Source organism: Patella vulgata, chromosome 5 (assembly GCF_932274485.2).
Source record: "Patella vulgata chromosome 5, xgPatVulg1.2, whole genome shotgun sequence".
Taxonomy (NCBI): Eukaryota; Metazoa; Mollusca; class Gastropoda; family Patellidae; genus Patella; species Patella vulgata.
In genome coordinates, this window is record NC_065883.2 from 39,607,654 (window position 1) to 39,629,326 (window position 21,673).

General features: G+C 36.9%; 1 protein-coding gene across 1 annotated transcript in view; it reads right to left on the reverse strand.

The window, feature by feature from the left end:
- Window positions 1–2,609: 2,609 nt before the first annotated feature.
- Window positions 2,610–21,673, reverse strand: part of LOC126820656 (leucine-rich repeat-containing protein 9) — a 201,499-nt gene continuing 182,435 nt past the window's right edge. The window contains exon 13 of the mRNA XM_056100793.1: window positions 2,610–2,786. Coding sequence (XP_055956768.1) covers window positions 2,648–2,786 — 139 coding nt within the window. The 3' untranslated portion in view covers window positions 2,610–2,647. The remainder of the gene's footprint in view (window positions 2,787–21,673) is intronic.

Below are 21,673 nucleotides of genomic sequence, written 5' to 3' on the forward strand. Positions count from 1 at the left end.
CAACCTTCATTATCGTGGAATGGTGATATATTTAAACATTTTTTCAAATCTGAAAAAAAAAATTGTGACCTCTAGAGAATATTTTGACACTATTTGCGAACGAGGGGCGACCATTTTGTCCGTCAGTTTCGGTCCGATTTCTACGAAATTTGAACTCAACCATCCTTAGGGTGTAACGGTGATATATTCAAACGTTTTTTTTTAAAACGGATAAAAATTGTGACCTCTATGGGGTCCACAAGCTAAAAACATGATTTTTCGTACAATCAGGGGCCATAATTCAGGAAGTTATGGTCTGATATGCGCGAATATCGACAGGAACCGAGACCTGTAGGTTATAAACATGCATTTCAACTCTCATCAAAATCGGATAAAAATTGTGATACACAATATTTGGTCCATCAATTTTGGTCCAATTTTTACAAAATTCGAACTCAACCACCCTTAGGGTGTAACGGTGATATATTCACAGGTTTTTTTTAAATCGGATAAAATTTGTGACCTCTATGGGGTCCACAAGCTAAAAACGCGATTTTTCGAACAATCAGGGGCCATAATTCAGGAAGTTATGGTCCGATATGCGCGAATATCGAAAGGAACCGAGATCATACATTTCAAGTTTAAACCAAATCAGATAAAAATTGTAACCTCTACAGTGTTCACACGATTTTTCGTACAATCAGGGGCCATAATCCATGAAGTTACGTTCCGATATATGCCAATATCGAAAGGAACCAAGATCTTGGGGAGATAAACCTATATTCCAAGTTTCGTTGAAATCAGATAAGAATTGTGACCTGAAGAGTGTTCACAAACAATTGTGGACGGACGGACAGGGCCGACGACAATATACGTCCACATGAAAATGTGGGCGTATAAAAATTAAGTTACATTCGTTTCGAATTGGTGCTGCCACCACTGCTTTCATGAAAGGTTACTCTCAGGATGCTACTAGATTAAATAAAATTCCCCACCTTAGTTATGTAAGATATTGGCAGCGATACCTTTCCATAAAAAAGCGGCCATTTTGTTGAGCAGTTTCATTTCGATTTTCCCGAAATTCAAATTCAACCTTCATTAATAATAATAATGATTAATAATAATCACTCTTGCAAATATTTCTCAAATAAGTATTTTTCAATCTGGATTTAAAGGAGTCTAATGATGGACTGGATCGAAGATTTACAGGTAGCGAGTTCCACAAATTGGCAGCAACAACACTAAATGAGCGAGCTCCAAAGGAGCTAAGTTTGGGACAACAAGGTACTTGACCGTAGATTTTTCGATGGCATGTAAGGTACCACCAGTTCTTTCAGATAAGATGGCATTTCACAGTATATGCATTGATATGTGAGAGACATTAATTTAAAGTCGATTCTTGCTTGCACTGAAAGCATCCAGTGAAGTGACCTAAGTACAGGGGTGATACGGTCTCTCAAAGGAGTTCGTGTTACGATCCACGCTGCCTTGTTTTGTATGCGCTGCAGTTTATAACTTGATGTTTTATTATATCCGGCAAGTAAACTATTGCAGTAGTCCAAACGGGAAAATACAAGAGAATGGACAAGTGTTACCGTGGCAGAAGGAGTAATTAGATTTCGGATGGAACCAATATTGCGATTATGGAACACACATTTTGAACGAACGTCGTCAACCTGTTTATTCATAGACAAAGCTGGATCAATAATCACTTTCAGATTTTTCACTGAGAATGAAATACAGATGCTGGAGTCAGCAATTTTAATGGGGCTGGTATTGTAATTAGACACCTTTGTTGTTGTTCCAAATGTTATGGCTTCAGTCTTGTTTTCATTTAGCTTGATCTTGTGGGAACACTCTTCCAGTTGAGATAGTGTTAAGATTGTATGCAGATTTATTGGGTGGAAAACTATATAATAACTGGATATCGTCAGTGTACAGATGGTGTTTCACTTGTTCATTACTTAAGAGGTTGCCTAACTGTGTAGTATACAGAGTAAACAGAATGGGACCAAGGACGGAACCCTGTGGTACACATGTTAATTCAGCTTCTGAGGAGTGAGATGCACGGATAACGGACTGATATCGGTCAGTTAAATAAGAGGGGAACCATGAGAGAACCGTACTTTCGACACCAAAGTGGCGGGTGAGGTGATTTAAGAGAACAATGTGATCAGTTGTGTCAAACGCAGTGGAGAGGTCTTATATTAGCAACAGAGATATGTCACCGTTATCAACTGCCCATCGAATATCACTAAGAACACGAATCAGAGCTGTTTCGGTACTGTGTTTAGGTCTGTAAGCAGACTGGTACTTGTGCAAAAGGTTATTCGAGTTTAAATGCTGTAACAGTTGACATTTAATCTTTTAAAAGAAATGACAAATTGAAAACGGGGCAGTAGTTTTTAAGGGTATTTGCATCCAGTGAGGGTTACTGTGTCCAAAAGCATCAACCAATCAAATTGCTTCTCTCTGCTTACCCTATACAGAAAATGTTCATCTTCGAACTCCATCAAGGCATTGACCTAATAAAACACCTACACCAAGTTTGGACATTCTAGCTCAATTAGAAAGAGAGTTATTGTGTCCCAAAAAGTGTGATGGACGAACCCATTCTAATAGTCCCGGCTTTCTTTAAAAGGCGGAGGACAAACAAAGGAAATTCCGTTTAAATTCCATTTACTTGATATGTATCAGCATCACTAAAACCTTCTTCTAAAACTTGATATGGTTCCTTTAATCCACCCACAGAGCTTGGATTCCACATCCAAAATAAATACTCCAAATTTTTCTTAAAACAAGTTGGTCTGAAAAAAAACAATAGTAAACTCTTATCATGAATCTAAAGCTTCACACCAAATATGAATGGCCACATTTTGCAATAGATGAACAGATAACAGTGAAAATCAATAGGGCTCATCCTCTCATTATTCTAATGCTTCACATCAAAATAGAAATAAACAGAATTTCACCGATTGGTGAGTATGAGGCTGGGAGACTAGAGGGTCAAACCTGGACAAACGAAGTACCAATATCTGACCATATAGCCCTCTACATACTAACCTGGGATGTACAGAAATGGGCATCTGTCGGGGTCCAGTCACCGAAACATACGCCCACAGCAGCTAAGTCGTCCGAGGAGTCAATAAGAGTTGTCACAATTTTTTTCTATTGTCGGGAATGAAACATTTATTAATACACTAAAATCTGATTAAGAGTAACAACTCATTAAGTAATTATCATAAAATCATTAGAATTTGTTTGGCTTTTAGTTATGCCCCATGCTAACGTTTAAGAGTGTATCCGTGAGAAGACCATGCAAAAATCGCAAAAGGAGCTAAGATGGGGGGGTCGGAAGTTTTTGATCAAACTTATGGAATGACACCCCCTAGGGACAAGAGGTGACATGCTGAAGTGGTTACAGCCTGATGTCGCTCTAAAGGACTGTACTGGAATTATTCATTTTATGGGTAAAATTGCGGTTTTCACATGTGTATTTATCACCCTTTTTTTTTTAAGCACATACTGCATTCTATGGTGGAATAGCAACCTTCTAATTTTGACCCTGTCTGATAAAGCGGGTGGTCAACTTCCACGCCAGAACTAATTTGAAAAGAAAAAAACAGTACATACTAATTATGTGTGGACTTGTTTTAGGGTACCATATTCACATTGTCCCTATAGTACAGAAAGATACACTGTAATTTTTTCTCTCATGGTCGCATGTAGGATTTCTTTTGATGCTTTTGAAGTGCTAAGCACATAGTATCCATAGGTGTAAAAAAAATGACCAGAATGCAACATACTTAAAATATACAGCTTATTGAAAAGTGCTAAAAATAAGCTTTTGTTATACATTTCCCGCGAGCCATTTATCCGATCGGTTCATTTTGATTACGATTATTTGCATATGAAGTACGAACAAAAAAAGGTGAATATAAAAAATTGCCCATCCATAGATGATCACCTTACCGTGGTCATAGTATTATTTATTATCCATTATTCTCTAAAATTAGTATTCCACCATTGACAAATACATCAAAAATCGGTAAATCACCTCCCAGGTAATTATACAATTGGAAATCGGTAAATCACGTCCCAAGTAATGTATCTTTTTTAAATCACAAATGAATTAACTAGTCTTCCATCTGTACACGTGGTCATAAGTCAAGCTCAGAATGGCAGTGCGATAATCTCGCGATACTGTACATTAGGACTGACGCCCAAAAAAGTCACTGTCAATCTCTATAGACAACCTGTCGCCCATTTTCAGACAGCGTAATCACTTGATTGGGGGGCTCCTGCGCAATTTAGTTGATTAATGGGTAATACGTAGAGTCCATGATGTATTCTGGCGAGTGATTAAGCTGTCAATATGTAATTATAAAATACCTTTTTTATAAAGAAGATAAATGATGTTAGACATCATAAACTAACAAAGAATACAAGTATACTTTATTACAAAAACATCGGTGAACTAATCTAAAATCATAACGGCAGTTATAAAGATAGGTTGCCAGGCAACGAAACATCAGCCCACAGCAGCTTAATCGCACAGGCATTCAACAAGAGTTGTCGCATATTTTTACTTTTTTGGGTAATGAAACATTTATAATACATTAAAATCTGATTAAGAGTAACAACTCATTAAGTAATTATCAGAAAACCATTAGAATTTGTTTGGTTTTTTTAAAGTTCTGCCCCATGCTAACGTTTAGTATATGAAACTTTTAACATCATAGATTTAGCTGTTCAAGTCATAAAAATTCATTGAAAATCAATATACTTGTTTGTCTCAAGACCTTAAACTCTGTATCAATCTAAAGTCAATCAGATGATAACTTTAGCCTCTAGAGAGTCACAAGATTTTTCAAAGTGATCAAGGGACATAACTTTGGCAGTAATTATTGGAAATCGTTGAAAATCAATATGATTCTTTGTCTCATGACCTCAAACACTGTATAAGTCAATCGGATATTAACTTTAGTCTCTAGAGCAGTGATGGGATTTTGCCCGAATATTCTGGACTTGTTCGAATCTTTTTTCCAAACGCCCAAAATTGTCCGACCGTGAATATGCCCAATCGGACATCAAGACATGGTGAATAATATTCAAAATTACGAAATTAATATAGTTTACTGAGTGTATAACTACCACTCAACCAGAATATCCTCGATAATACGCTGGATTGATTAGGTAATTAAGTGATCAACGTATTTATCGTGTTATACGGTCTATAAACCTACCTTGATTAACTACTTAATCTGCCTTGATTGACTGACTTAATCCTTTGTCGGACAATTCATTAATCTAATCTTAAACAGAAGCCAATGTTTCCCCTTTGTCGGACTATTCATCAACCATAATAATTTTAATCTTTGGTTAACCTCGTGGTTTCTGCATTGTCGGACATTTTAATCGCATTGATGTGAGTCGACAATGTGTATAAACTAGTCATAGAAGTCACATATTGTAAGAGTATATAACGCCCAGATCAATAGACAGTCATTATAATTTGTCTGCGATATCACTTCGGTGGAAGCGAGCGTTAAATAAAGCTATTTCACACACACACATATCCGAAAAATACTAGACATTGCTAGCACGCGGTTACAGCACTTGGGAAACCTTGGCAGATTCCGTTACTCTACATCTAGCTTCGGCTGTATGACGGTAAGTATATGTACCTGGCTCTTTCTTCAGTATAGGGTGTTTGAATTGACAAAAATAAAAATAAGATAATATATTGATCTTATGGTTTTCCTGAATCTCTAACAATCTAATTATCAGAAAATAATTATATTGAATAATATTGAATTAATATTGAATTATATTGAATAATCACTACAAAGCAATATATTAAAATATGTGAAAGTGGTCAGGGTGGTAATGTAACTTGGACGGAATTTCAGCGGGGCCAGTTATTTCAAGGTTACATAAGAATATCGAGTAAATTGATGATTCTACCCATTCTTCTCAATGAATTCCTCAAGGAAATAACAGAAACAACTGACTGGAAAGATAAGGTTTAGCACAAGGATTGGTCGAAAGTTCATTTTTCTTTTAAGCAAGCTACTGAATGAGTAAGACGAAATTACAGTTGCCATTTCACAGTCGATATTCAATATAATTTATTCAAATTTCTTCTAAATTAATGGTATAAGTTTAATTATAATAATAACCAACTCCAATATCCAAAATCCAATCATGTTTTTCTCTAAAATTCAATCTCGTCCAAGAGGCTAGCACACATTAGTAATGTAACTGGACGGAAAAAAATCAATAATCATAACTAAATAAGATACAATTTTAAAATCCAATTTATTTTTTAATATCTAACATAGTAATAACTTCTTTTATAATAAATAACATAAAAATAACATAACAATAAGTGTAACATGTATCAGCATCAAGGGATGGTATTAATTATTACATCTGAAGTGAAAAGATAACAACAAAATTTAACCAGACCTTTTGAGTATGTAGACAAAACAAGTTGATAATCAAACATATTCATGGCTTACTATCCTATAAAAGTAGCTTGGTTTATAATAAACTTTGGTTTCTTACTTTGCAAGAGTTGAGTAACTTGTTATGATATTATTTTGTTTATTCTTGTACAATTATTCTTGTTACAATACAACATTTATTTTGCAAAAAAATTAGAAAACCTTGTTGGTTACTGTCAATCATAATACTGAGGCACAAGCTAGGTCAAAACAATTACGTGTTTGTTTTGTTTTTTTTAACCCTGAGCCAATTAAAAGATTAGCTACCCTACCCCTAAGCTCATTAAATCAGAGGGGCCCCTCTCCCGAAGCCAATTAGTGGATTATTGTTAATCCTAATACCCTCTTTACAAATTTGAAAATAACTAAAAAATATTTTCTATACATAGATATACTCTGTTACAAAAATGTACAGATTGTCGTGTTCTTTCTAATGATATAAAATTCAATTGTAAAAAGTAGCAATTAAATTTATATTACATTGAAAAGTCATTCCACTAAAATTATGACTTTTTTCTGTCATAATGGTAAAATAACGTGAACAAGTATGCCCTAACTTTTTTGTTAAAAATAGAAAAATGTTGTGCCTCACGTTGGCAGCAGTGTTCAAAGTAAATATAAATATAACTTTTAAAAAGAAATATCACCCCAAATGACGGTCACTTCATCGCTTTCGGCAATTAAACATTCTGCCTTTCTTTGGATATATGCAAGAATGGTCGTCTTCTTTGCTTCATTGCGTCGAAAATAAAAATATATAGTTGAAATCTTCGACAATGTAATATTCCTCTATGTAGCTTGTATTAAATCCTAAAAGTTTTGATTCAATTTAGCTTTCCAAAGTCTAGCATTATTAGCCGTAAGTTTTGTGTTATCGTCTGTTTGAAAGCGTATCCAAGCTGGCGGCGACACGCTTGATCTCGGCTCGAGTAGACGCATTCTTCGCATCATAACGTCCCAAAAAATAATAAATAGTCGATTTCTTAGACATTATCATATTCCACGATATGCCTGGCAGTAAATATTAAAAAATCTGATTCCATTTCACTCTCCACATCACAAAATTATTAGCCGTAAGTGACAACGTGAAAATATTGGAATAATGCCAGAGTCATTGACACGGTGTGACAGGTATGATGGGGCCGCGATGGGTGCGAACTAATTTGCTATCGTCAAAAATGGGTAAAATAAAACTATTTAGTTTTGCTTTAGTTATCCATGACAAAATCATCGATGGAAAATGGGATTTAAAAAAGAAAAAAAAAAAACCCCAAAACACTCAAGATTGAATTCTTCGGAGCACCAAAGCAAAAACATCGAAGTACTGGAAGACCGCGACTACTGACAACTACCTGTACCGATAAACTGCATTTCGTGACAGGTCTTGTTTTAAGATGTATCTGCTCCTTCACCAACCCTCCCAGTTTGGGTACAGTGGCATTCCGTCTTTGATATAATTCCGTCTTGTTACGATACGATCATTCCAACTTTCTGTCTTCTTGCGAAAAATGCTCCCCACCTCTCGCGACTTACAGAAAGCTAAAAAAAAATGGCCATTACGGTAACCGCACATTGATAAATTTCTTATCCTATTAATTTCTTTACAAAGTCTATACTCAGGATTTTTTTATCCATAAAATTATGAAAGTTAACGTAACTTAACTCTAACATTTTGGACAGAACATGCGATTTATCAGATGAGAACTGCATAAAAATACCGGAGATTGGCGGATGAAAAATGACAAGCTGTTGACTGCTCAACTATCGATGCCGAATATGGTAGTGGGAGTGTTCCGTTATCTATTTTCGATTGACTGACATTACATAACGGAACTGAACTTGGACAGAAAATAACTCTAGCTTTTAAAATGGACCGTATGCGAAAATTAAGGATATTCTACCAAAGTAAATGTAATTGTTATGGACATGTGGATACTATACACCTAACAGGGGCATAAAAAACAATATTATTATAAAGGTTCTTTATTTCATAAACAAAAATAAAAGTAAAATAAATGGACAGAACGTTACGTTATTAATGGGCCAGTTTCTGGGCCAAAAAGGATGACATTAACAAAATAAAGTTATCCCTCTAACCCACTTTTCTCATAGAGCATTAAATGAAGGCATGTAAAAACCCAGGTTTTGCAGAATTGGGTGTAAATTACTGTCCAGGAATGCAGCGATTCTGAGAATATGTAGTACTTTATTTAATTTCAGTTGAATTTTTAGGGAATTTTCGATTGTTTTGCGACAGGTAATGACAAATTTCACACACAAATCCTTCAAATTGTCTCAACTATCTCAAAGAAACATCCTCTCTATGATGAAATCAACTGATAGAAATTTCCCCACAGTGTGAAGTACTGCAGCTATGTTTTTACAAGGCTATTGGCAGAGTTCCTATACTGAAGAAATTGCGTCGTTTGAAACGTGTTTAGAATTTTCAGAGCAAAGTTGTCCTTGTTTGAAGAAAATCTGATTAAACTTGAAAGAAAAACAGCTTCAGGCGGTTAAAGTACGATAACTGAACCGGTATTAGAAATCTCACGAGACGCATGAAATTATGAAATGAATACGTGACAAAATACACGCTTCTGATGTCTAACAAAAGATTCTATTTTGATGGCATATTCTCGGATTTATGATCATATTTTGAATGGGGTTTATGTTTTTAATTAAAGAAATAAATATGCTAGGCAATGTTGACGAATATGTCGATTGGAATAGTGTAAGTACTTAATTGTTTTAGACGATAGCGCGTGCTAGTGTAGAATGCGATTATTTAGCGGATGTTGTGCCCAAACAATTTCGGGATATCATATTCTTACCCTCAGTACATAAGACGTAACGGAGTATAAGACGAATGCTGGACTTCTGCTGAAAAATGTAGCGACTTATGACCCGAAAAAACGGTAATTTTGGAGGAATTTGAAACAGTACAGATCGGCAGTAGTCAGCACGCTTTCATTCTATGCTGGACTTCTGCTGAAAAATGTAGCGACTTATGACCCGAAAAAACGGTAATTTTGGAGGAATTTGAAACAGTACAGATCGGCAGTAGTCAGCACGCTTTCATTCTATCGTATTACGAATTTTGTAGGAATATTACTGACATAAATATGAATACCGTACGGGAATTAAATATGAAAATGTCCGACAAGAAAAATTTTGAAATCCCATCACTGCTCTAGAGCATTTACAAGATATTTTGAAGTGATCAAGGACCCTAACTCTGGCTGAAAATCAAAAGGCTTCTTCGTCTCATGACCTTAAACACTGTGTATAAATATAAAGTCCAACAGATATTAACTTTAGCCTCTAGAGTGTCCACAAGATTTTTTGAAGTGATCAAGGTCCATAACTCTGGCAGTAATTATTGAAAATCGCTGAAAATCAATAGGCTTCTTCGTCTCATGACCTTAAACACTGTGTATAAATTTCAAGTCAATCGGATATTAACTTTAGCCTATAGAGCGTCCACAAGCAATTGTGAATGCAGGACCGACGGCAACAACAATATACGACCACATTACAATGTGGTCGTATAAAAACAATACGATTATACTTCACTACAAAAACATCGGTTAACAGACCTAAAATCATAATGCCAATTAACAAACAACAGAATATACAGCGGTGAACTTATCCCGATTGTGATCGGTAATCAACAAAAATCGACAAGTAAAACTTATTTATTCCATACATTATTGTTTATTTAACAATAAGAAAGTGTTTAACAGTTTATTTAACGACAAGTACAACTCAGTTAATTATAATAACATGGGGGATGAAACAGCCCGATAAAAAATATAGGTTGGGATGAAACAGTCCGAGGTGAAATGGTTGTGGGATGGTAGTTAACGGCATGGTTTTTTTTTTAAAGTTTACCATAGGTTCCCAATCCCATCTTAATTATGAAATTCCAATTCCTCTTACAAAATCCCTGTCTCAGGGAAGATTGATATATATTCTTCCAAAATATATTTTAAAAAAGATAATTTTTCGCAAAATAATTTTTTTATTGAACATTATACCTAACATGTTGAAATTTTTTGAATCGTATCACTCTAGATGAAATTATATTAAATGCAAACAATGCACATTAAAATTCATATAAATAGCTATCTCTATAGGTAGAATATTGAATTATGTTAAATGAATGAAGATGCTATTATTTTTGGGTCATAAGACAGTAAAGATGACCATTTTAGTAAATATAAAATGTCTCTTTTGAATTGGACAGACGCATGGCACATTTATTTTCCTTTCAGATATTAACTGTTGCTTATATATATTAATAATTTTCTTCAAAAGTTTAATAATGTAATAATACATTATCTAAATCTGAAGTTTCATGGGATATGATTTACAAATCAATTTTTAATTTAAAAATTAATTGCATTGCTAATGTTACATGTGGACGGACATTCTGGCAGATTTGTAACATTAGCACTAAAATTTCTATTTATAGTGTTGATGTAAGTAGTTACTGAGATTTTTTACATGCTAAATAAAGCATAATATTAAGAATTTAAGATTAATATAATAAAATATAATCATGTATTTTAATAACCTAAAATTTAAACATTTATCGGGCATGCAACTGTTGCTAGCGTTACATAAGGACAGACGTGGACATTTTATAAATAACTGTTTTACTTGAATTATTGTTTTTATCTAAAAATAAGAATAGTCCGCAACGAAAGGTATTAATAAATTGTATAGTATTTCTACCCTTGGGCAAGTATTTTAAAAGCACGTGCTAACGTTACGTAAGGACAGACGGTTTATTTAATCGGTCTGACAATTGACACGTTAGCACTTTTTTGCGGGGCTCAAAGTCATTTTGATCGAGTGAATAAGGCGAGAATGCCGACCGCCATGTTTATGCATCGGGAATTGGAAAGCCGGTTTTCTTTTCTAAAGGCCGTAAAGAAAGTGATACATTTTGAGTAAATAAAGCCGTGAAAGGCGAATTAGTCGTGCTAACGTATCAAGAGTGCTAACGTTAACATTTTCGGACAGACAACTGTAAAAATGGCATAATCAATCGACTACCCGTGTCAAATTATCCGTATCCTGTGTCGAAGATCGAGACTACACTCACGCTTCGTTTGCAGCGGTTATTCATATTCTATCACGTAATATGAAGCCGAAAAGAAATATTAAAATAATATTAACGTTTAGCTAAAACTGGACAGACATCAATTGGACGAAACGTTAGCAATATATAAGCATGAAAATTTGAATTTCCAAACCATTTTCCTGCTTTTTTTAAATAGCATATACTAAAACATCAACAGCCATTCCACAAATGGACAAATTTATTTCCACGTGACGTAAAAATACAAAGTTTACAAAACAAATGTAAGACCACTTCAATAATGTAGTGGATGGACAGACTAGTCAAATTTTGACTGGGGTTTGAACAATTCAATTTTCGGAACTTGTTTTTTTGCTCATCAGTATATTTTTAAGTCTGTTTTAAAGAAGACACACTTGCCATTATAATTATACAAAAGTAAATTAAAAATTTTAAAACAAATGTTATTTCAATGTATTCTAAAATCTTGATAAACAAGCCAACAGTGAGGCTGATGTCCCCCGCCGAAATCCCCAAATAAATAGATGACACATATCAATTAATCGCACAACTATTTTTTTTCAAAAGTATCGAGCAATCAAACTGATTATCAACTATACACTAAGTTTCATCACTCTCTATCAGATAGAATCAAAGTTATCTTGTCCCAAAGCATCGAACAAAGAAATTGCTTATCTCTGCTTAGCTTTAGCTCGATATGTTAATCATTGAACTCAAGTCAAGACGAACATCTACATCAAGTTTAAACAGTCTACCTCAATTAGAAGCAGAGTTGTTATGTTCCAAGGTCTTGACCAATCAAAATGCTTATTGCTCCTTAGCCGAAGCAGACAATTCTCATCATCGAACTTAGTCAAGGTATTGATGTAATGAATTATACACCAAGTTTCATCACTCTCACTTAATCAGAACTAAAGTTATCGTGTCCCAAAGCATCAACCAATCAAATTACTTATCTCTACTTAACATAAGCAGAAAATGCTCATCTTCGCAATCTATCGAGACATTGACCTCATAAACACCTACACCAAGTTTGAACATTCTAGCTCAATTAGGAGAGTTATTGTGTTCCAAAGTCTCGGCCAATCTAATTGCTTATCGCTGTGCTTACCCTTAGCAGAAAATGCTCAATATCGAACTTAGTCAAGGTATTGATGTAATGAAACTATACACCAAGTTTCATCACTCTTACTTAATTGGAACTTAAGTTATCGTGTTCCAAAGCATCAACCAGTCAAATTGCTTATCTCTACTTATCCTAAGCAGAAAATGCTCATCTTCGAACTCCATCAAGGCATTGACCTAATAAACACCTACACCAAGTTTGAACATTCTAGGTCAATTAGAAGGAGAGTTATTGTGTCCCAAAAAGTATGACGGACGGACGGACGCACTTTTTGGGACACAATAACTCTCTTTCTAATTGACCTAGAAGACAGACAGACAGACAGACGAACCCATTTTAATAGTCCCCTGCTTTCTTCGAAAGGCGGAGGACAATAAATAACAAAGCATCAACCAATCAAATTGCTTATCTCTGCTTACCCTAAGCGGAAAATGCTCATCTTCGAACTCCATCAAGGCATTGACCTAATCAACACATACACCAAGTTTGAACATTCTAGCTCAATTAGGAAGAGAGTTATCGTGCCCCAAAGTATCAACCAATCAAATTGCTTATCTCTGCTTACCCTAAGCGGAAAATGCTCATCTTCGAACTCCATCAAGGCATTGACCTAATAAACACATACACCAAGTTTGAACATTCTAGCTCAATTAAAAGTTATCGTGTCCCAAAGCATCAACCAATCAAATTGCTTATCTCTGCTTACCCTAAGCGGAAAATGCTCATCTTCGAACTCCATCAAGGCATTGACCTAATCAACACATACACCAAGTTTGAACATTCTAGCCCAATTAGGAAGAGAGTTATCGTGTCCCAAAGCATCAACCAATCAAATTGCTTATCTCTGCTTACCCTAAGCGGAAAATGCTCATCTTCGAACTCCATCAAGGCATTGACCTAATAAACACATACACCAAGTTTGAACATTCTAGCTCAATTAGGAAGAGAGTTATTGTGTCCCAAAAAGTGTGACGGACAGACAGACGGACGGACGGACAGACGGACAGACAGACGGACAGACAGACAGACGGACGAACCCATTTTAATAGTCCCCTGCTTTCTTCGAAAGGCGGGGGACAAAAATGATGGGAAAAATGTCTGTCTTAAATGATGTAATTCATTAAAATGTTCAATATACTATTCAAAAAAAGTAGGGGATATTTGATTTTTAAGTGTTATTAAAGTCACCTAATGAAACTGACGAAGAAACAAATGACAAAATGAAATGAAGTTCACATTCATCGATTTATTCCAAATGATCGTTAGACTAAGTAAGGCACAGACTGACCATTATAAGGGTAAAATGATACCCGGGGTCAAACAGCAAAGTTACCACAGCATCACAACCAAGTCAGTAACGGGTAAATCCTCCTCTGTTTGCCAAACAAGCATTGATCCGACGTGGCATACTCCTAATGAGACGTCTAAGGTCATTTTGGTCCAGATTGTCCCATTCCTGTTGCAACGCAGCAGCAAGTTCTTGGACATTGGCAGGACGTTGTTGATGTTGACGTAACCTCTGTCCAAGCATGTCCCAGACATGCTCGATGGGGGAGAGGTTGGGACTCAGTGCTGGCCAAGGTAATGTGGTGATGTTCTGTTGTTGGAGGTAACCTGTAACGATCCTGGCCCTGTGACATCTTGCGTTGTCATCCTGGAAGATGAAACGGCGGCCATGACGTCGTGTGAACGGCACAACATGGACTGCCAAGATGTTGTCCCGGTAGTACTGGCCTGTAACACGCCCTGCAACAACACGTTAAGCCGTTCTTCCAGCAACAGTGATGCCTCCCCACACCATAACAGAACCACCCCCAAATCGATCATGTCTGATGACGTTAACGTCTTGGAAGCGCTCGTTTCGACGACGTCACACCCTCCTACGTCTGTCCAAAAAATCAACAGTGAACCTTGACTCATCTGAAAACATCACATTGCTCCAGCGTCGATTATCCCAGTATTGACGATCCCTACACCAACGACGTCTTGCCTGAATGTGATGATCTCTCTAACAAGGGATCACGCGAGGACGTCGGGCGCGAAGGTGACCCCTATGCACTCACTCTCACACCAGTGTCTGTTTGAAGACTAGCGCTGATCTGATTTGCTGTGATGACACAATTTCTCAAGGCCAAGGTACGGATAAATCGATCCTGGGCTTGAGTTGTCGCCCTTGGTCGACCTGAGCGTGGTCTGTCCTGTACAGATTGTGTATCACGGTATCTGGACCATAGCCTGCTTATGACAGACTGAGAAACATTCATCGTCCGCGCCACAACCGCCTGTGTTGTGCCGATCTGTAGCATGCCAAGGGCACGTAACCTTTCATTTTGGGTAAGCCGACGCATATCAAAATTTGTTTTCTGGTCACTAAAACAATTAAACTGATGTTTCCACCCTGGAATTCAATGCCACAATGACTGTAACATTCAAAGTCAGAGTCGTGCAAATCTTGGGTTGGACCCCCATGATGATCCCAAGCATCACCTGCATTCCATGCGGTAGCTATTGGTGCGTTTGGGCGTCACATGTAACTGGAAATGTTTCTTCTGTTAGGTTCTTTGGTGACTTTTTTCGTAGTCATTTGCATATTTTAGTATTATGCCCCCAAAATCAAATATCCCCTACATTTTTTTGAATAGTATATATGCTGATTTTGAAGATAAGAAAAATATTTAAAAACTCTTTTTCTCTTTTCTAATAAAACCATTACATTTGTTAGATACCCACTGGTACACTTTATAATAAAACATGCCTTACTTCACCTGGCAGTTAACTACAGGTGGGAATTAATAAAACAATAGCATTCGACCAATCAAATAATTAATGTTAATAAAAAGTAGAGTGGTTCAGAGACTCAATTATTTGTCCTTATAAAAACTAACCCACTTATCTGTGTGACTTTGAGAAATTTTTTGAAGTGAGCAAAGTTTAGTCCCGCGCACGTGGGTTCGGAGGTCACAGCAAATATACGTCACACGAGGTATTTTACAAAAAGTAAAAATTACACTCATTACGCACTTCGACTTTCGCGTTTATTTAATAGCGAACGTGAGCAAAAATATCGATTGCACTCTTTGATTTAATTTTTGATTTGGGTGATTTGGGCGGTTTCAGTACAGAGCTAGCTCTAATAGCTTAATTCCTTTTTCTACTTTCAAATCCATGAGCGCGACAAGATAAACTCATTACAACATTTTGAGATTTACTTTTATTTAGTGGTTACAACCTTTGTTTACGTGGCACTCTCTTTATGATAGGAAATAAATATTTGCTAGCTCTAAATACGCAGAACTATTTGAGACCCGAACATAACCGAAACAAAATTTTTATTTGTAGTCTTTATTTTCCAGACACTTTTTGGTAACTTGGTGTAAATTAATTTCATAATTATACTATCTTATTTAATCATTGTGTAACCAAACTACCCATGGGAAAAATCACAAATAGGCTTATACTAGGCATTGTTAATAAATTCCCGACAACTACAGAGTATTGGTCTATCATTACTGCTTTACACGATGACTGTGTGACAAACACATTCAAAATACACTTGTCAGACTGAAGACAAAGACTAGGAAGCTGGGTAAAAGTAAGTCCAAAAAATCAACAAAAGCACACAACGATTTTCTTGACACCCCATTTTTTCCAGGGATAGCGGACGAAACTCCATCGGCAGATACTAGTGAAATTAATTTCATAAATAGAGAGACTCTGATACGGTGGCTAATTTAGGACATGCAAAAAAAAAAAAAATATCTCGAGCGCTCGAGATATTAAGTCGAGCGCTTGAGATATTAAGTTGAGCGCTTGTGATAATGTAACCAAACACATTGCAACCGATGTTTAAAGCTGTATAATTTTGTGCATAACATGCGATATACTCCCCACTTGGAAAAGGGTAAATATAACGGGAAATATTTAGTGGTGGTTAAGGATGTAAACGGTTACTCGGTTGACCGGTTACGGTTCGGTTCTGCAACCTGACCGGTTCAATATTCCCGTGACCGTTATTCGTTCTATATAAAAATGTCAGTGTATATCGACCTAGTAGTAAACTAGCATTAGCCCAGGCTCTCTTGTTCATATTACACGTTGATACAAAACTTTCCCGGTAATAAAACGGTCGTATTCGCTGCTCGAAAACGTAGTAAGAAAAATTATGCCGTAAACAAAGTATCTTTCGTCTCTCTGGCACGTGGCCAAATGGTATAATCTTTTCTTTGTTTCATTGGCTCGATGGGGTCACATGTTCAGTCACGTGTGGTAAACATACGAATTTTATAGTATTAGCTTTTAATACGGCAATATTTATAAATATAAATTTAAGAAAATGGCATGGACTATAAGCCTACAGTTATAATAATGTTTTGACCGTGATCTAAGACTCTCCAGAAAAGAGCGACTTATTGCGTTGTATCTTCGGGCTGGGTAATCTTGACTACAGGTTGACTATTAAATGCGTATGAAAATGAAAGTAATGCTGTGCGCGTGAATAAAGACGCCGAATTAAATATTTTATTAATGGATTACATTATAACATTGCACATTGAGATGGAGGTAGGTGGGGGCCATAGAATATTCCTATAATTATAACGGGTCAAACACTAATTTTCTGATCTGTCACACAACGGCATGTGCTGGTACCCGGCGAGTGACGACCACGTGAGACCATGACCTTTTTGACTGTTAGACGACGCAATGTTTCCTTCCGAGAAATTTGAATGAAAAACAAAATAAGCTGCAATAAATAAACTCTTCTTAGGACTTGGGGTCTAATAGTTTATATTCAAGTTAAACAGTGTTAAAAAGTAAACTTTAATCCTGCGTACAGTACCGGCGATTAATAACTCCGCAACTAAAAATAAAAAGTGAATCGGTTGACTGGTCACGGTCGGTTTTTTGCCCATCGGTTAACCGGTTCAATTTTTTTTGACTCGTTACATCCTTAGTGGTGGTGATGAGCATGGGATGGGGTGTGTGTGTGTGTTGTGTGTTTGTATAAACACCTTCTAATCGCGACCCGTGTCAACCGAGGACTTTTGAAACTAAATCTAGGACTGTAACGGTGTTCAGACGCTCGGATTTAATATCCTATTTGATTTTAAGGTCGATCTGAGGTGATCCACGTTAGGTGGTATTCTACAGTTGGGGTGTATCTTTCGTGTGTGTGATCTGAAAAGGGAAAAATATGATTATGTGTAGTAAGTCCGCAGTGAGTGTTTATTGGACAACAAGTGTATCAAGTCCTCAGTTAACCGATGTCTACCATACACATCATATATGGTCACGTGGGAGAAATAAATTATTATTTATACCATATCTAAACTTAACCGTTTTAAACCCGTACGATATTAAAAATCAAGCCATCTATTCATTATATTACTTCTGACTGAAATTTCGAGATTTTACCTGGCGTAACATATAAGATTATTGCCGAAATGATAAAGATAAAATAATGAGTAATCAACAGTTGAAATATTAATAAGTCGCGCAATTTCAAGTAGTGACACTTGTCAAAGCATATTAAGCTAGTTACAATTGTCTTATGTAATGCGTAGGTACCACTGGGCAATTTTTGCCTTGCCGATGTACTAAAGATAGAAGGCGTCGGGAATAGATTTTCAGGTGTCCTGGGGGAGCTCCTGGGGCATCGCGAGCCATGTGAACCCATCGGGAGGTGTAGCACTATCATCGTTGCAATATTGGTTTTAAATTTATAGACAAGGAATAGAGAAATAAGATGGGTTAAACAACATTTTTTATCTTTACAAATTATTCTCTAATGTCAGTATAGTAGCTATGGTATGAGTTTATTTAAAACGCAAATTAATTGTTTGTGAAATAGCGTGAGAATAACAGGAAATGGGTTCTAAGTTCAAGGATAGATTGTGTCGAAAAACATGTGACGGAAATTTACAATTGCATCATTTGGCTTATTTGACCAATCTCTGTAATTATTTACATCATATTTCACCAATTAGATAATTGAAGATCCAAATCCAAAAGCTACAAAACTATCATATTTGTGAGAATTCGTTAGACAGCAGCTTGGTTCTTGAAGTGTAAAGATGTAGAAGTTTCCATTCAGCAGACTCGCCCATATCGAGTCTGGCTGGCTAGGGTTTGAGATTGACTTTAGTATTGTAATCTATACTATGCTTATATGTATCCAGCTTGATATATACCAGCGGCTGCCAGGCAGGATACGCCCACATTTTCGAGAGATGGATAGAGAACAAGCTAACAAGAAAGTGATTTTTCCTACTATCAAGGGCCATAATTCAGGAAATTACAATTCAATATGCGCGAATATCGAAAGGAACTGAAATCTTTGTGTTATAAACTTACATTTCAAGTTTCAACAAAATCGGATAAAAATTGTGACCTCTATAGGGTCCATAACCTTGATATACCATATTTTTACGCTATTTGAGAACGACGGCGGCCATTTTGTCTGTCAATTTTGGGCCGATTTTCACGAAATTCAAACTCAACCTGCCTTAGGGTGTAACGGTGATATAATAATACTTTTTTTTAAATCAGATAAAAGCTAAAAATGCAATTTTTCGTACAATCAGGGGCCATAATTCAGGAAGTTACCGTCCGATATGCGCGAAGATCGAAAGGAACCGAGATCTTTGGGTTACAAACTTATATTTTAAGTTTCAAAAAAATCGGATAAAAATTGTGACCTCTATAGGGTCCACAACCTAGATATACCATATTTTTATGCTATTTGAGAACGAACGGCGGCCATTTTGTCTGTCAATTTTTGGCCGATTTTCACGAAATTCGAACTTAACCTTCCTTAGGGTGTAATGGTGATATAATAATAAGGTTTTTTAAATCGGATAAAAATTATGACCTCTATAGGGTCCACAAGCTAAAAACGTGATTTTTCGTACAATCAGGGGCCATAATTCAGGAAGTTACAGTTCGATATGCGCGAATATCGAAAGGAATCGAGATCTTTGGGTTATAAACTTACATTTCAATTTTCAACAAAATTGGATAAAAATTGTGACCTCTATAGGGTCCACAACCTTGATATACCATATTTTTACACTATTTGAGAACAAACAGCGGCCATTTTGTCTGTCAATTTTGGGCTGATTTTCACGAAATTCGAACTCAACCTACCTTAGGGTGTAATGGTGATATAATAATACGTTTTTTTAAATCGGATAAAAATTATGACCTCTATAGGGTCCACAAGCTAAAAACGCGATTTTTCGTACAATCAGGGGCCATAATTCAGGAAGTTATGATCCGATATGCGCGAATATTGAAAGGAACCGAGATCTTTGGGTTATAAACTTACATTTCAATTTTCAACAAAATCGGATAAAAATTGTGACCTCTATAGGGTCCACAACCTTGATGTACCATATTTTTACGCTATTTGAGAACGAACGGCGGCCATTTTGTCTGTCAATATTGGGCCGATTTTCACGAAATTCGAACTCAACCTTCCTTAGGGTATAACGGTGATATAATAATACGTTTTTTTTAAATCGGATAAAAATTATGACCTCTATAGGCTCCACAAGCTAAAAACGCGATTTTTCGTACAATCAGGGGCCATAATTCAGGAAGTTACGGTCCGATATGCGCGAATATCGAAAGGAACCGAGATCTTTTGGGGATAAACCTATATTTCAAGTTTCGTCAAAATCGGATAAGAATTGTGACCTGTAGAGAGTCCACAAACAATTGTGGACGTCCGGACGGACAGGGGCGATGGCATAATACGTCCACATGAAAATGTGGGCGTATAAAAATGGAAAAACGAAGCAGATGAAAAGACAGCTAGAGGCAAATTCTAAACGATCACAAGGCTACTAAGATATGTAGTAAGAAAAGATGCATGGGTCGTACGTAGGATGTGGCGACCAATCAGGATCTCCCGCTCTCCACGTCTAACAGAAGGCCCATGGTGCTACAGAGGTCAGGGAAGAACTGCGAAAAGTTTCAATACTTGCATTTTCAGGAAAATAGATCGGGATGCATCCCCAGAGCTTTCCGGATTCACAAGGAAATTCCGGGGATGCTTCCCTGGAGCTTCCGCGAAATATGCCCCGGGGCATGACCGAAGCATCGGCGATGTCTTGCTGATGTATCAGAGGACCTTTGAGGATATTTAAATCGGGGATGCCTCGGGGGGAAAAAGTATTTCGCGGAAGCTTCAAGGAAGAATCTCGGAGCTTCCCCGTCGGGTAAACATTGCACAAATTTTCAATACTAGCTTTGAAAATTATAGCAGTTATCTCCAGGCTTCCCGATGGTTTTGTATGGCCCGCAACGACTCCGAAGCATCGGCGATGTCTTGCTGACTTATCAGGCGACCTTTCAGTATATTTGAAGCAAAATATTTCGCTGAAGCTTCACTGCTCCAGGGAAGCATCACCAGAGCTTCCCCGTCGATCTGAAAAGCTACCGGCATGCCCTCCTGGCCTGTTTTCCAGACAAAACGTCGGGAACACATCGGAAAAAATTTCAATGCCAGATTTGAAATTTTTTGCAGTTCTCCCGAGTCCTCCTGACGGTTCAACATGGCTCATGATGACCCTGAGACTTCCCCTTCACACCGGGGCGCCTCAGGGGCATCATCAATTTCAGTCGGTAGTATATCGCTCATGCAAAAAATGCCCAGTAGGACCTTCTCATAGGTGCCGCCGATATGCCACCACGCAAGAGATTGAGATCTCCCGACATGAATATTCACCCGATGATTTTGATTATCGGCAAAGGTACCCCAGAGCTTTCCCGGTTATTGGGAGCCATCCCCGATGATTCATGGTGATTGCTCGGGGGGGGGGGGGGGGGGGGGCATTCCCGGAAGTTTGTGACCATAGCCTAAGCATCAGTGCACATTCACCAGACCACTCCCGATGCTTAATAAGTTCTGTTTCTCACGGGACTACTTCGTTTCTTTGGGCAAAAACATCG